Source organism: Colossoma macropomum, unplaced genomic scaffold, assembly GCF_904425465.1.
Source record: "Colossoma macropomum unplaced genomic scaffold, Colossoma_macropomum, whole genome shotgun sequence".
Classification (NCBI taxonomy): domain Eukaryota; kingdom Metazoa; phylum Chordata; class Actinopteri; order Characiformes; family Serrasalmidae; genus Colossoma; species Colossoma macropomum.
In genome coordinates, this window is record NW_023494792.1 from 36,950,696 (window position 1) to 36,965,871 (window position 15,176).

At 37.4% G+C, this 15,176-nt stretch overlaps 1 protein-coding gene across 1 annotated transcript in view; it reads left to right on the plus strand.

Moving 5' to 3' along the window:
- ptprb (protein tyrosine phosphatase receptor type b) overlaps window positions 1-8,550 on the plus strand; it is a 69,575-nt gene extending 61,025 nt beyond the window's left edge. The window contains exons 28-31 of the mRNA XM_036577044.1: window positions 722-885; window positions 4,551-4,686; window positions 4,922-5,042; window positions 5,990-8,550. Of these exons, the coding sequence (XP_036432937.1) occupies window positions 722-885; window positions 4,551-4,686; window positions 4,922-5,042; window positions 5,990-6,012 (444 nt within the window). The 3' untranslated portion in view covers window positions 6,013-8,550. The remainder of the gene's footprint in view (window positions 1-721; window positions 886-4,550; window positions 4,687-4,921; window positions 5,043-5,989) is intronic.
- Window positions 8,551-15,176: the final 6,626 nt, after the last annotated feature.

Consider the following 15,176-nt stretch of genomic DNA (forward strand, 5'->3'; position numbering starts at 1 on the left):
TGAGATTTGATCACCACTTTTGAAAGAAGAGGCATTCTAGATATTAATTATTACTTCATTATCTTTGCACCATCAAGTTTTTTTCTGAATTATCTACAGCTCTATTCATTCTTTTGGACATGTCTAAATGTTTGTTTGCTTTCTTACTTATTTATTTAAATGTAATTAATTTTTCTGATTTTCCTACTTATTTGAAACCTGTAAAGTAACATAACATTACAATGCTATCATCATATTAGCATCATTTTATGCATGTATTTTAAGCAAAATTCATTTTCTATTAAAGGACAATTTCTTCATAAGTCAGTTGTTGAGATGTAAGTGAAGTCATTCAGAGTGGTTGGATGTGAAATGCTCTGTTCTAGTCAAATCCAGATGGGAACCAAATGTTTGAAGCATTTAATGCCTCTAAAAGCTCCTTCATAGAAAGTTATTATATGAATGCTGACAGATATACTGCCTGATGTCTGAGACCTTTTAAGGGTTTTGAGATAAGCTTTTGGACTAAAACACATTCATGGTGGAAAGGGTCAGTCTAAGGCAAAATGTCTTTTTTCAGATTTACCACTTTTGTACTTTTTTCAACATTAAATTTTAAAATTCAGAAAACAGGCATAGGTTAACTGGTGGTTTTGGATAGTACATAAATGTCTATAACTGCATGTAGACATTGTGACTCCTGATTAGTTGTGGTTTGTTCTTTTTGTGGGTGTGATTTTAGGAAGGCCAGCTGAGCTACCCCAGGATAGTGCGTCACTTCCATTACACGGTGTGGCCGGACCATGGTGTGCCCGAAACAACGCAGTCTCTCGTTCAGTTTGTGAGGACAGTCCGAGATTACATCGACAGGGCACCAAGCTCAGGTCCAACTGTGGTCCACTGCAGGTGTGTTTAAAGCCGAAAAACATGCACAAAACATGCACTAATCCGCTAGACCGCTAGTCCGCTAGTTCTCTGTGACTCATAATGTCATACTCTAGAGTTCTGTTCATATTACTTTGAGCTGGTTTTGTGGACATGGATTAAACCCAGTCTAAATTGCAGTTGTACTTTACAATTACAAAACCTCTTTTGTTTAGGTTTAGGCTTAATCTGGAGAACAAGCCATATAATACTTCAAATAGTAGTTTACAGTTACATACACTTACTAAACAAAGTGTAAATAAGTGCACAGGTTAACTATAACTTCATTATCAGTACTGAGTACTGAGTATTAATGTAATACAATAACAGTCAAAAGTTAGAACACACCTAATTAAATAAGTGTTTTTCATAATCTGAAAGACATATTAATGTAAATGCTTATTCTTAAACATTTGATTTTGTTAGTAAGTAGTGCTTTGCATGCAGAGCTTCTACAAACCTTTTAGAAAAGCATTTCAGCTGGCTCCTCAGTAAGCTGCTTGAAAGAATGCAGAAAGAATGCCAAGAGTATGCAAAAAAGGATTTAGACTGAAGAATCCAAAATATGAGGTTTGATTTGTTTAGCACTTTTTTGGTCATTGCATATTTCCATGTATAAAGCATATCTATGAGTTGATGTATCCAAACTTTTCACTGGTGCTTTGTATACATCAGAAAGCATATGGATGCACTAAGTGCATATATGAATTCATATTTAAACACCTCCACACTTTCATATCCAGAGGTTGTTACACTGTGGGGAGCATGCTCCTCCGTCTCCCCCAGCAGTAGCAAATAATGTTATTGGATTTTGAACTTGCTGTGATTTCCCTCATTACCTTTTCCTCCTTTTATTGCTTTTCCTCCTCATCTGCCCGCAGCACATGTGCCTCTTAGTTCTCCGTTATGTTAATGAAAAGTGACGTCTAAAAACGTGGAGTGAATCACACAAAGTACACAAATTGCATGTTCGTCCTGCAACGAGAAGTGAAGTGCTTTAGTAGCCACCTAATTAAATTTTAAACTGATTAATGACATACATGTATCTAATCCCAGTTGTAAAGATCACCATCTATTACTATTTGTGTATATTTGGCAGCGAATTCAAAAAAGCTCTTAAGCTCTTCAGAAAATGTCTTCTGAAACTAAATGATACACTGTTGAAGGATTGGCCTGTTGTAATGAAGGGGAGGGTGAGGCCAAGGAGTAGCTGGATGTATTCGTGTAGGCAGTTGGGCAAAATCTGAATTGTCATAATTTAAATCAGGGGTCAGAGCACAAGGCAAACACGGTTATCATAAGACGACCTATGTTGATATTGAAGAAATGGGCTAAGTCTAACACCTGCAACTAACTAGAAAACAGAAGGCACCAGTGAATCCAGAATGGAGTAAAAAAAATCCATGACAGGCATTCTGTGATGCCCACATGTCCTAAGAAAACAGATTGTTGCTTATATGCCATGCACTTGGCCTTTGTGGGACAATTCCTAGTTCACAAACTGGAAGCACAAATGGGCCTTGTAGATTGTGGCGTGTATCTGAACCATGGCATCAGCCAGAGGCACCATTTGAAGTGGTCAGATTTGCTCATGGACCAGTATATTCTGTTCCCACCCTTGACAGAATGTGCATAAGGCAGCATGCACCTGGATTGTGCAAATAATCGTATATCTCGGCCCAGATTAAACCCAAAGTCCCCTTAAATGAAAGGGCATCAGCAGTATAGAAAAACCATAGCAGAACTGGCACATTATTACAGCTTCACCTTGCCTCCAAATATGTCAAGCAAAGCATTAGCAGTTAGTTACACAACCAGGGACTGGTTCTGAGTAGGCAAAAGGACTGTAAATTACGCACAATTTCAGGGAAATGTGGAAAGGAAGGCAGGAGAGTTGATTACAAAATGGCACCAATGGACAACTGCAGACACTGCTGATTTTGCTGAAAATAAAAGTTGTTCTGCAAAGAATATCCACGTGCACCCAGTCCTCATAATTTAAAATTAATTGGTGATCTAAATATTCCACCTTACACTTCCAATATGTAAAAAGAGGAAAAAGTAATATCAAGCTCTGAATATGAGCACAATGTTTCTTAACCAGAATCACTGTGTATCTCCAGCTCCTTTCTGGCTTCCCAATAGCAAAAGTGCCCAGAATAGTGTATATCATACTTGCCATTTTACTTGTCTCCCATTTGTCATCAGTATCCAATTAGTATCTGCTACATGAAGCTGCATCTACCGTGACTTCTGATGGATTTTTTCTCAGCCCTGTGCAAACTTATTTCCCAGTGGCTGAAGGAGTTAGAGTTGAAGAGAACCTGACCATCATCAAGGGAGCAAAGGCAACCTCTTCAATCAAGCTAAATCTTTCCGCTCTAATCATATTACTTCCCTCAGTTACATAAGGCCCAGCTCCGTCTTTCCTGAAAATGATGGAGGGCTGAGGGGAGTCTGAGGAGAGTATGATGAATGGGTCAGAGCATGAATAATTCGTCTGAAACCTCTTAGCCATTGAACAGTACAAGTATTTGATTAAAACTGAAGGAAGCTCTGAAACCAAACAATTGAAATAAGGATTGGACTAGAATCTCAGAGGCAGCAACAGAGTCAGTTGTGAGGAATAGGGCCTGGTAACTAGAGAGAGTGGCAGATTGAAATTCTAGATAAGAAAGGGGCAAACACAATCGTGGAGGTTAAATAAATGACAAGGGTTTTTCACAAGCAGATGTCAGAGTTTTTTTGGTGCATGCTCCTACACCCAAGCTGTTAAAGGAATGCTGCTCCAAGACTGTATTAGTTTACCAGTTTATGAATATGTATATATCTCTAGGTACTTTGCACACTTACACACCTAGGTAATGTCATCCATCAACCTAACTGGAAAACGCTTCAATAACTTAATTTCACTTTAATTAATTTAGTAGAGCACCACAATTAAACATTTGTATTTATAAACAGCAGTAGCAGGGCTGCACAATTAAAAAATTCTAATTCAATGCTTTTTAATACCTTCTTAAGACATCAACAAATAAAACAAATTACCATTTCCATCATACAACAGTGCACACAAATTCAAAGATGGCATATATTGATGTCTACTTGTCGTAGGCTAGACCTTTTCTCACTTTCCCTATCTATCTTCACTAACTGCTCCCCTTGCAACAGTCTTTTCAGTGCTTGACAATATCATTTCAGCCATCCTTCATTATTGGTCATTTCTTGGGAGGTGGTACAGGAAGCATTTTTCCCAATTTGTTGTCTCCAGCTATCATCCATCCTTCCATCCGTCCACCTGTGTATCATTCGTTTTTTTTCTCCTTTAAACAGTTGATTCCTGATTATACGGTATATTGTTGCTGTCCAGAAAACTTTACAGGAGAAGGGAAGAGCATTCTTTAATGTTAAGAGATTTTATTCCAAGTAATTTGGATCATTTCTATTGCTCCATTCCTCGTAAAAGTCTCACAATGACTGCTCTGCTCAAATGATGTAGAAAAATAAAAAGAAAAAAAGAAAATACATTTTTTAGGGCAGCAATGATATGTTAGTAATATAGGATATGTTTATGTCTTACTATGTATGTAAAATATAAATTACAGAGGGTAGGCTTATAGAAGCTCTCTGTCTCTGTCCTTCAATAGTGCTGGAGTGGGGCGTACAGGCACCTTCATCGTTCTGGACCGTGCTCTGCAGCAGCTAGATAGCCATGGCACTATTGATATTTACGGCTGTGTGTTTGACCTCCGACTACACCGCTCGCACATGGTGCAAACTGAGGTAGGCATCATTATAGCTGTTAGCTATTAACTGTATCTTCAGTTACACCAGCAGAGTGAATTAGCTAAGTATTTTTTCCCCACATTAAATACCTCCTGAATCAGCACAGCAGTAGTTCAATGTTAGCGGCTGCTGAATCATTACAGTATACCTGCAAAGCTTGCACTGCAGGGCCAGTGAAAGATGCACCATTCATAAAAATCTGCCCACCATCCCCGCTTCAACTTCCTCCTAGAGCCAGTATATGTACATCCATCAGTGTGTGCGTGATGTCCTGAGGGCCAGGAAGCTTCGCTGTGAACAGGAGAATCCACTTTATCACATCTATGAGAACTTCAACCCTGACTACTATAAAGGTGAGTCACACCTGCTATGGTATTACAGGCAGAGAGAGTGAAATTGTGCAGGGTACTTTAATTATAATTAATTTATTGTCACTTTATTACACATTGTTTTTGTATTATTTTGTTTTGTTTCTGCAATATATATGTTTTCTAAACTGCACCACTTGTGGGACATAAACAGTCCTAAATATTCTTTAAAACAGTCATTGCTACATCAGGACACTTTATATGGAAGTATTAGAACCATTTTAGCATGTCTGTCTCATGTGGCGAATAGATTAAAAAAAGGTATATTACTTTTGGAGAATGGAGTTAAAGTAACCAACTTAGTATTTTAGCCTTATGGTTTTAGACTATTTTAAATTTGCATGCATTTTGCCACCAAACAGGATGAATTGTTACCTGTTATTTATCAAATAATTACCCTGCAGGTTCTAAAAAGAGTGCAGATAAACAATCGTTTGACTTAATAGATTGCAGCGTTAATTAAAAGGGAGAGAGAGCAGCTCAGCCTTGGAACTGTTATTAAAGGGTTTGTCCAATGTATGCATGCCCCCTGTGGACTGCCCTGGGGGTGCCAGATAAAGACAGTATTGTGTGGCCTTGCATAATCATTCAAGATTGAGATATGACAATGATGTCAAAGTAACGTCTTATGGGCTTTCAGAATGTCAAACCATCCACCATCATATAATCTGGTAAGTGGTGGATCTATGGTGGTCCATTTCCACTGACTGAAGGGTGCAATGGGCCTGACAAAGTGCATATTCAGTACTGTCCTGAAGCATTAAGCACATTATTTAACCCTTTAACACCAGTTGGTGTTTTGCTTATTGAGTAGACTTTGGCATACTTGTGTGTGTGTGTATATATATATATATATATATATATATATATATATATATATATATATATATACACATACACACATACATAAATCCATTATTCCTTTTCTTCAGATTTTGTGTACACTGGACGTTGAGAACTGCAAGCCTCCCGACAAATCACAAGAGAAGAAAAATACCTGTTTCTCGGCAGTATCTTCAAGGGATAGCATTTATTTTTATACAACCTCCTCACGACATATTTAAAATGTTAAAGTTTGCTGTAGATGAATATTTATGTTTGATGTCTTTCTGTTTTCTGTTTTTGTCTATCCTCTTATCAGTATTTGTTTAGTATAGGAACTTAGTGAACCTTCTCTGTACATCCTCTCCATATGATTATCATGTTAATGGTATATTGTAAAGTTAAATTGCCTTAATGTTTTACTGAGCAACATGTGAAACAAACACCCATTACAAAGAGTTCTGTTTAAGTGAGCCTGAAACCTTTTGACTTATAAAAAACAAATTAAGTAATGAATTTCTAAGTACTGTAGCTCTACGAACCATACAGAGTGTAGCAATAAGAAATACTGCTTATTTGTTTTCAACAAAACATTGAGACTGAGTACTTGTCTTATAAAAATGTTATTGATTTGGCACTCAGATTTGTGATAATAAACAGACTAGGTTCAGCATAATACAGTACAAATACATTACAGTCAGCTTCTGCTGGGGCAAGGCTATATTTAACTGCTCTAAGATCAGGCCCTAAACAACCCCTTTCAATGCATCTCATTGATCTGGTTTTTGCCAAGTCCCTTCTGCGAATTTGCGTGGAATTTTCCAGACAGGGTCTACACGTCCTCGCCCCGCCTCAAAATGGTTAAAGGTTGAAGTCAGAGAGATTATGACGCTTGAATCCAGAGAGCCATCAAATCTGCTGTGGATTTACAGGGAACTGTCCCAAAGCTGCGCCTGTGGGGTTATTCCAATCATGCTTTTTCCTTCCTGTACGTCCATCTGTTAGGTTTTCTACAAGCTTTTCTCACACACACGGTAGCCATTCATATACCATTTCATATTCCATTTATTTCTGTATTTCTTAAAATAGAAGACTGGTTTGGATGTATGCCATCACTTTTTATTTGAAATGGCACATTTATGAGAGGTTACACTACCATCAGTCACATATACTTTATCAGACATACAGAACATTTTGGATCGCCAGAAGAATGGCTGATGACTTTCTTTTTTTATTTTAGATGGTCAAGAACTATTTTGGCCATGAAAGTCATCTAAACATTTTAAGTGTGCTGTATTTTCTAAATGTGTTACCTGATCTGGGAAAAAATAAAATCTATGGAAAATAGTGTATAGTTATAGTGGTATAGAGATATAGTGTCACTGTCATTAGTATTAATCTAAGCAAGCATTAACCCACTGAATTTTAAATGCTATTATGTTGCCACTACCTCACACAGTAGTAGTTTAGCATTTATTAGAACTATTGTATGCAAGCCTTATAATGGTTCACTAAAACGTGTCACTTTGTATCATTACAACTACTGATTTTTGCTGATTCGATTAAATGTCGAGTGTGAATAAAAGTTATAGTTTTTTATTAAAAGCATTCACATGTATTAACACTAAACTGCACAACTCAAAATGGGGATTCAGTGGTTGAATTTTTCTATACAGTTAAATTTGCACTGAATAACCACTAGGATAGGCTCCAGCACACCCCATGACCCAGAAGGATAAGCGGCTAAGATAATGGCTGAGTTGATTTTGTATGCATGTATCTTTGAGTCAAGGTTTGTGAAAGCTTTCAGGGGTTAAAGATAGTTGAAAGTTGTAGGCTTTTCTCATCTTTTTCATATATTACATGAAGTAGGTTGAGTGATAATGATGTTGTATGGACATGGAATATCTGGAAATATCTGAAAAGCATATCATCTTAGTATAATTGTGTATGATTCAGTACCATTATGATTCATACTCTCTTTGTAAATGTAAGTCACTTAAACGGTCTAACACTAAGAATTGTGGTATGCAGGTGGAATATTACTAGCTCTGATGTTAAAAATACTTGTAGCCTCTTGCAAATTATGTACGTGCATCGTAAAATGTATTGATAAGCTATGTACTCTGCCATAGGCAACAGTGCTTATGATACTGTAAGGATGATGTCTCCTGATGCTATTTTTTACTGTAGACACAGTGTTTATGTATTTCCTATGCTGCTGTACTAGATTTGCCATATTTTGTCATGTTTGTATAATCCCAAAATTATACTTTCATATAAAATCTATCTAAAAAAACGAGCTTTCTGACCACTGACTTTGATGATGTTTCTTCCTTTCAAATCATAATTTCATGTATGTTTAGCTTGATTACTTTTTCATTCTGATGTATGCTGACATAAAATTGCACCATCCTAACTGAATCCACAAAGCTTTCCTTGCAAAAAGTATTTGTGGAGCAATGGAAGATAGATCAGGGAACAGAGTGTTTATTTGGCCTATAAACTGCATCTGGTTATAAATGTCACACAATCTGAATGTTTAAGATGCCCTGCTTTTGAATGTGACCCCATTTAATGAATTAAATGAATGTTTCATTTTGTCAGAATGTATGAGTTGAATCATATCTAATGCTTGCTTTTTCATAAAATAAAAATGACTGCAGTCAGATGTCTGTGTGTGTTATGTGACACTGTGTCCTTTCATTATAAAACATAATTGAAGTCATGAACGCAGTCATTTGTGCAACTTGGAATTTTTTGGTAGAAGACAGTGGCTGAGATGAATTCCTTCAGTTTGACTGATAAATTGTTTCATCAGAGACAGCGTGAGTCGGCATGTATGACTGTATCTACCATAAAAGCTCGAATATCATAGGACTCCGGAAAGATTCCATATAGCCAAATCCATAGATTGCAGTGTGGTGGCTTGTTTTGGTTCCTGAACGTGAAGCTGGTAATCACAGTAAAACCAGGAAATGCAGTATCACTCCTGTTGAAATTCATGAAGCAGAAAGTGTAATTTGACAAACTGATGTGTGCAGCTTTGAGGAATGAGTGGAGAAAGAGGTTAAGGAGCTAAAAATTCTGATACCAGGATGGATTATTTCAGCCTCAAACCACCACACACTTGTTATACAGATGACTCACTGACTCCAAATCGGACCTAAATTGCTTTACAAAGGTTTAAAGTGTGGTCATATGTTAGCACCAAACCACCTGTCACCAGTGTTCAAGCCACAGCACTGCTGAATGCTCGCTGAAGCTGTTACAATTACTTAAACTTGATAATTAGAAGAATATGCCATTAAAACATACCTTTATGATAAATCATCAGTAATTATTTGGCCATTTTCATGATAATATTTTAAATTCTCCTATTGCTTTCTCTTACTGTAGGAAACAGTGCTTGATAGACACACCCATTTAAATTCAGTATTTTGAAAGATTTGAAAGGTTATGTATGGTTTGCTAGAGTTCAGGTAGATCCATTTTTATTGTTTGCACTTTTGTTGAAAAAAGGAAAAACAAACTGACTTAATCATTAAAATAATCACCAGATTACTGGATTACCACCATAACTGATAGTAACAGCGCTAGTGCTTTTTATCTCCCCATCTTTCATCGTCATCCATCCCAAAGGCATGATTCAGTGAGCCTTACCTCTCCAGTGTTATTTTTGGCTCTTTATTTAAGCAGTCTGCAGCGTCAGAAAAGTAGAGCTCCCTTTAGACCTCACAAATCCCCCCTTCCACCCTGATTTGGCCCAGCCTAATCCCATTTGTCACAACTGAGTATTTATCATCTAGATTACTAAGTAATTTCACAAGCCCTTCCACTTCCCTCTGTGCCCTTGATACAATCGAGGGAGATATATACATGCTGCAGTTTTAATCTCTAATCTCCACAGTTTCTCGATCTGATGACACACCACTATTATGACATTAGTGAATATTTATTTGTATAGCACCTGTGATATACATGCAGCAGAAAGTGCTTCACACAAAATGAGCAAAGAGAACAAGATAAATGCAAAAAAAGGAAAACTATGTGAAACTGTAAGAAAATAAATTGGTTTTAATAAGAAGATACAGAATCTGGAGGGTATTTCATAAAGCAGGATTTCTCAGTCAGCCACTGTAGCAGTTACAGTTCATGCAAACTGTAACAGATCAATAGCCTCTTCAGGTAATCCTGTAAAAAAAATCATTGTAGTAGTCTGAAAAAAAAAGAAAAAACTTATCGGACAATGTGACAAAGTATGTAATATTTGAATTGCCCTAAAGGCCCGCACACAGAAATTTTGACTAATTTGTGATCCTAGACCACTCCCGTTTGCTTCAGAGCTAGGAGTGCACAAAGCTGTTGTCAAAGGGGCCCAAACTGTATGAAAATTGTGTGGCCGGTAGGGGTGCGGGAAAAACTCGATTCTTAGATGCATCGCGATGCGGACGTGAACGATTCTGAATCGATTCATAAATGTCAAAAATCGATTTTCTAAATATTTAATTTATAACGTAATGTTGACGGAACGCAAAAGGCGGAACTGGAAGTGGGTAAGTGCAGCGCCCGGACAGTCTGTGGCGGCACATAACAAAAACGCAATTGGACGAGTGAGAAATCCGACCGGCTCCCTCTGCATTAAAGCCAGGTTAGGTCAGGAGTCACAACCCAAATGTTAAGAAGAGCCGTTTTGTCCTTTCAACAAAGTCAAACCACCTTGGCAGCCACAACATTTAAAGTCCAGTATGTCTCAGTATGTGCTAAAAATATAAGCGAGAGTGCAGATTTACTTTTGCTCTGCTTTAAGCTTTAGCTATAGCCGCTTTCCTTCCATCTCCAACAGAAAACTTTTCTTCAAAACTAGAAGAGCTTCTTGTAAAATGTCTCAGCATTCGGCTGTTTTACGAGGCTGAAGTCGCTTCTCATTCGCTTCTCGTTCTAATTTTCCCGTTCCACCTTAAATTCTGCCTTAGGCGCCGAATGTAACTGCTGCACCATTTAAGGTGGAACGGGAAAATTCGAAAGAGAAGCGAGTTCATTTTCGCAACTTTTTAGAGAAAGACAGTCTCTCAGCAGATTTAATCAACCGCGCTGCTTATAAATGCGAATAAGACCTCCAAATGTTCGTCTTAATCTCTGTTTTTTCGTTCGCTACTGGCGAGGCCAGACTTCGGGGCTATGTGACCTGCTGTCTGCTGTCTGTTCTCAGTCATTGAGAACCAGGGCTTTCGCGCTATGCTGCACACTTTGGAGCCGAGATTCAGCGTCCAGTCTCGAAAATACTGGAAATCCCGAAAATAATGGAAATCCTGTATAGAGAAAAAAGATGCATCGAGATGCATCGAGAATCGTTTTATAATCGCATTGCAGCCCTCTGAATCGTAATTGAATCGAATCGTGAGGCGCCTAAAGATTCCCACCCCTAGTGGCCGGTATTGAGTTTAAGGAGCTAAAACTTCAAATATCAAATAATAATGATTGATATAATTGTATACTTCAATTTTAATGTCTTTCTGCTTCATGATGTTTCAGCACAAGCACTGCTGCATTTCCTGATTTGACTCTGAAATTTAGCTTTGTGTTCAGAAACAAAACCATTCCACCATTTTCCCTCATAATGCAACGTATGGATTTAGCTACATGGAATCTTTTCAGAGTTATATGAGATTCACATGTGCAGATTATAGCCAATCTAGATGGGCTCTCACCGATTGTATGCACAGTGTGAGAAGAGAGTGCTTAGAATATCTAGGCCTTTCTCTTTCTCTTTCCCTGATAAGCATGGCTACCATGGAAACCTCCATCAAATGCGTGCATAATTAGCATCATGCGCATTGATGTCATCACACAAACTAGAATAAGAGATTAAATTAGAAGTGTTGACGTACACGCACACACACACACACACACACACACACACAGACTCACCACATGTTTGTTCAAAATTAAACAACTACAAACAATATAATACCATTTTTTTATTGATCTTTTGTTAAAGAATTAAATCAGGCACTACTCATTGAGATATCATGATCCAACATCACGTGGTTTCTTTCTAATCCACTCTATTCAGAATGCAGCTGTTTGATATGTTTCATTTCTCAGTACTGGGTCTGACAATGTCAAAATTTAGTTAATCTATCATCACTGTTTGTTGTGCTCTTCCCAAGCTCTGTCCTAGTCATGTCTAAGCACGTGGATTGAAGCTGTGAAGTGAGCGAGTGCTGTGAAGATTATTTGGTGTAGAGTGTATAAGGCAGAGGAGAAAGGGAGGGAGCAAACTGCACTGACAAACACTGACAGAGCAGGACAAGTTTTGAATGTCACTATGTTCAAGCAAATCACACTCTGCCTTCATGTTACAAAGTGCAAAATAATTTATTTAACCATAAAGCATCCATCATTGCACCACCCAGCATTCTATTTTTCATTTTATGTTTGAAGAATTTCTCTAACATCCTTTACAAATCCTTTACCAATTTCACTTTACTCTACAATGAATATATGAAGATGGTTTCACGTTGTTCATTAATATTTGGTTTCACATTAACACAAACTAGCTTGACAATGTTTTTCAACTGTTTGAAGCCATCAGAGCTGAGTGGAAAAATATTGACTCTTCTTTCTGTAAAAGGTTGTCTGCCAATTTACCCACAAAACTACAAAACTTCAACATTTAAAGAAATCAAAGGGAAAAAATATTCCACGATAACTTTTTTTGTTATGGCCATCAAAACAATGTTTTGCCATTTTTGGCTTGACTAATGTGTCCAATATTTTTGTGTCATTTATTTAATTTGGTTCTCTTTATCTACTATTAGGACTTGTGTGAAAATCTGATAAAGCCTTAGGTCAAATTTATGCAGAAATACAGAAAATTCTAAAGGGTTCACAAACTTTCAAGCACCACTGTATATTCAATTTGTTTGCTTCTGATGTACATGTGTTTGTTTACTTTGCTAGCTTGATAGATAGCAAGCTAAATGCTACACAGCTAGCAGCATTACAATTTTGCTTAGCCAGCTAATGAGCTCGCCCACAAATAAAGTTCATTTGGAAGTGGGAAGTCGGAGCTCCGAATTTTTGAGCTACAAGGCTACGGGGAAAAAACACGGATGTCTCCATAAAAGCAGCTATTGTTAGCAATAAGCTAGCCAGCTAATGTTAGTCTTATGACTGATAACTTTAACAAAGATGTATTTACCTTCTCAAGACAGCAGACTTTATGGTCAATGTTATGATTTAACCAACTATTGTGTCTGCATGTACTATATTCTACTATAATCTCACTTAACTGCTTTTGGCTACAATAATCTCATTTAAATGCAAACAGTGATACTTCATTACTTAGATGGTTTGAGCAGCCATGTTGATATGACACCACACGCTGCACTCAGAAAAACAACTTTCTGACTTTGAGTAGGAATTCCCAGTTGAGCGGGTGTTTACGAAGGCTTTTCCTAGTCTAAGGTTGGAAATTCCAGGTTACGAGTTTCAGTCAAAGTTATGAGTTTTAGTCAAAGCGTTGCCCCCTCCCTACCCACTTTACTCTGATAGGATGCATTCAGATGCCTAGTTTTCACCATCAACAATGGCTTCCATTAGGGATGTGCATAAGTACTTACTAAATCTTTGGGGTACTTATTTCTTCATGTGAAGATGGAGAAAAAAATGCAGCAGAAAATGGCCAAAGATAAACTACAATTAATGATGTTCTATTAACAGATTTATAAACAATATAATATAGCAGTGAACTTTAGCTCTCTGTAACTTTATTACTATTTTGATGCTAGTAACATTTTCTGATAAAGAGTTACCTGAGGCACCAGAATGTAACTGCTGCATCATTTGAGATGGAAAGGGAATATTTGAACAAGAAGCTGGTGAACCAGAAGCTTGAGCTTTGTGTGATTTAGGCTATAAAACTATCCTTCCTATAGTTTTATGAAGAGAACACCTGTTAGTCTCACAAAGTTAAGTGATGAGCTAAACTGTATAAATAACCTTCATTACTAACAGCGATAAATATGAAAAAAAAAACTGAAACAAACAATTACTTAACATGTCATACAAGCACAATAATAATTTAGCTCCTAGTTGTCTCAGACGGAGGCATCGGATTCGGCTAGTGTCAACAACAATTTCCGAGTCCACCTAACCCCAAAGCCGAGACAAGACCAAGAGGTCGAGACCAAGACGAGAACGAGACCACTAACGTTAGTTAACAGACTCGAGTACTACAACAAGCGTTGTTAAGGACATGGGTAACAAGGTGGCTTTTTTGCAAACTAGGCTAACTACTCTAGATTATGTTAGCTAGGTCCAAAAGCAGTGGAAATTCACTGTATTTCTCTCATATGCTAACATGTTGTCACATGATCTACTGAAGAAAACAAACGTCACATCTGAAAAGGCAGCCGCTACCCAATTTTCTCCCTTTTCTTGAATAATAAAATGTATTCCTCTGGTATTTTTGTGCTACTGGTATCTTAGCCTCTTAACACCAGTGTGAGTGTTAATAAGCCTCCAGCTCCAGCCCTACAATAATTACTGCTGAAAAACTTTTTTGGAGCTGTTCTTTGTGTTTTCCTTCCCTGCAGTTAACTGGATATCCATTCATTAACTCTTGCAGATTCTCAAATTTCAAAATTAGTCCGAATGCACATCCCTAGTTTCCATTAAAAGATGGCAAATGAGACACCTCAGAAAACAAAGAGGGGAGTACTGGTGATAAATTTAAATTTATCAAGTTTTAAATTACAAACTTTTTCCATACTGTATAGGAAAATACTATCTTTCTATAAGGTTCTTCACTGCGCTGGTACAAGGATGGACCCTGGCAGGTTTACAAATGTCAGTGTGCTATTGCACACAGATGCCACGTTTTCGTACACTGACCAGTTCACATCTTAAGAGCTGAACTTAAAGCAGCTGATAAACTACAAGGTGGATGTATCTAAGTGTGTAACAATACTAACAAAAGAAATGGGGACAATTTTTAACAAATATTCAACTTTGAAATGTTTAACATTTACAGAGTCATATAAAAGAAATAAAGATTTTTTCACAAAAAAACATTATCAGACATTACACAAACACGAAACAATTTGAAATCGGTCAATCAACAAGTTCTGAAACTTTGCAGGAAAACGCGAGGTACTGCAGTACCCCAAGCATTAGACTGCTGCACTCCTGCCAGAGAGTCTGAAACTGCAAACCACTGGTTGGCATCTTAATAAATGTGACTGTTGGGAAATGAATTCAACTTTTTTTAAATGTCCTGCACCAACATCA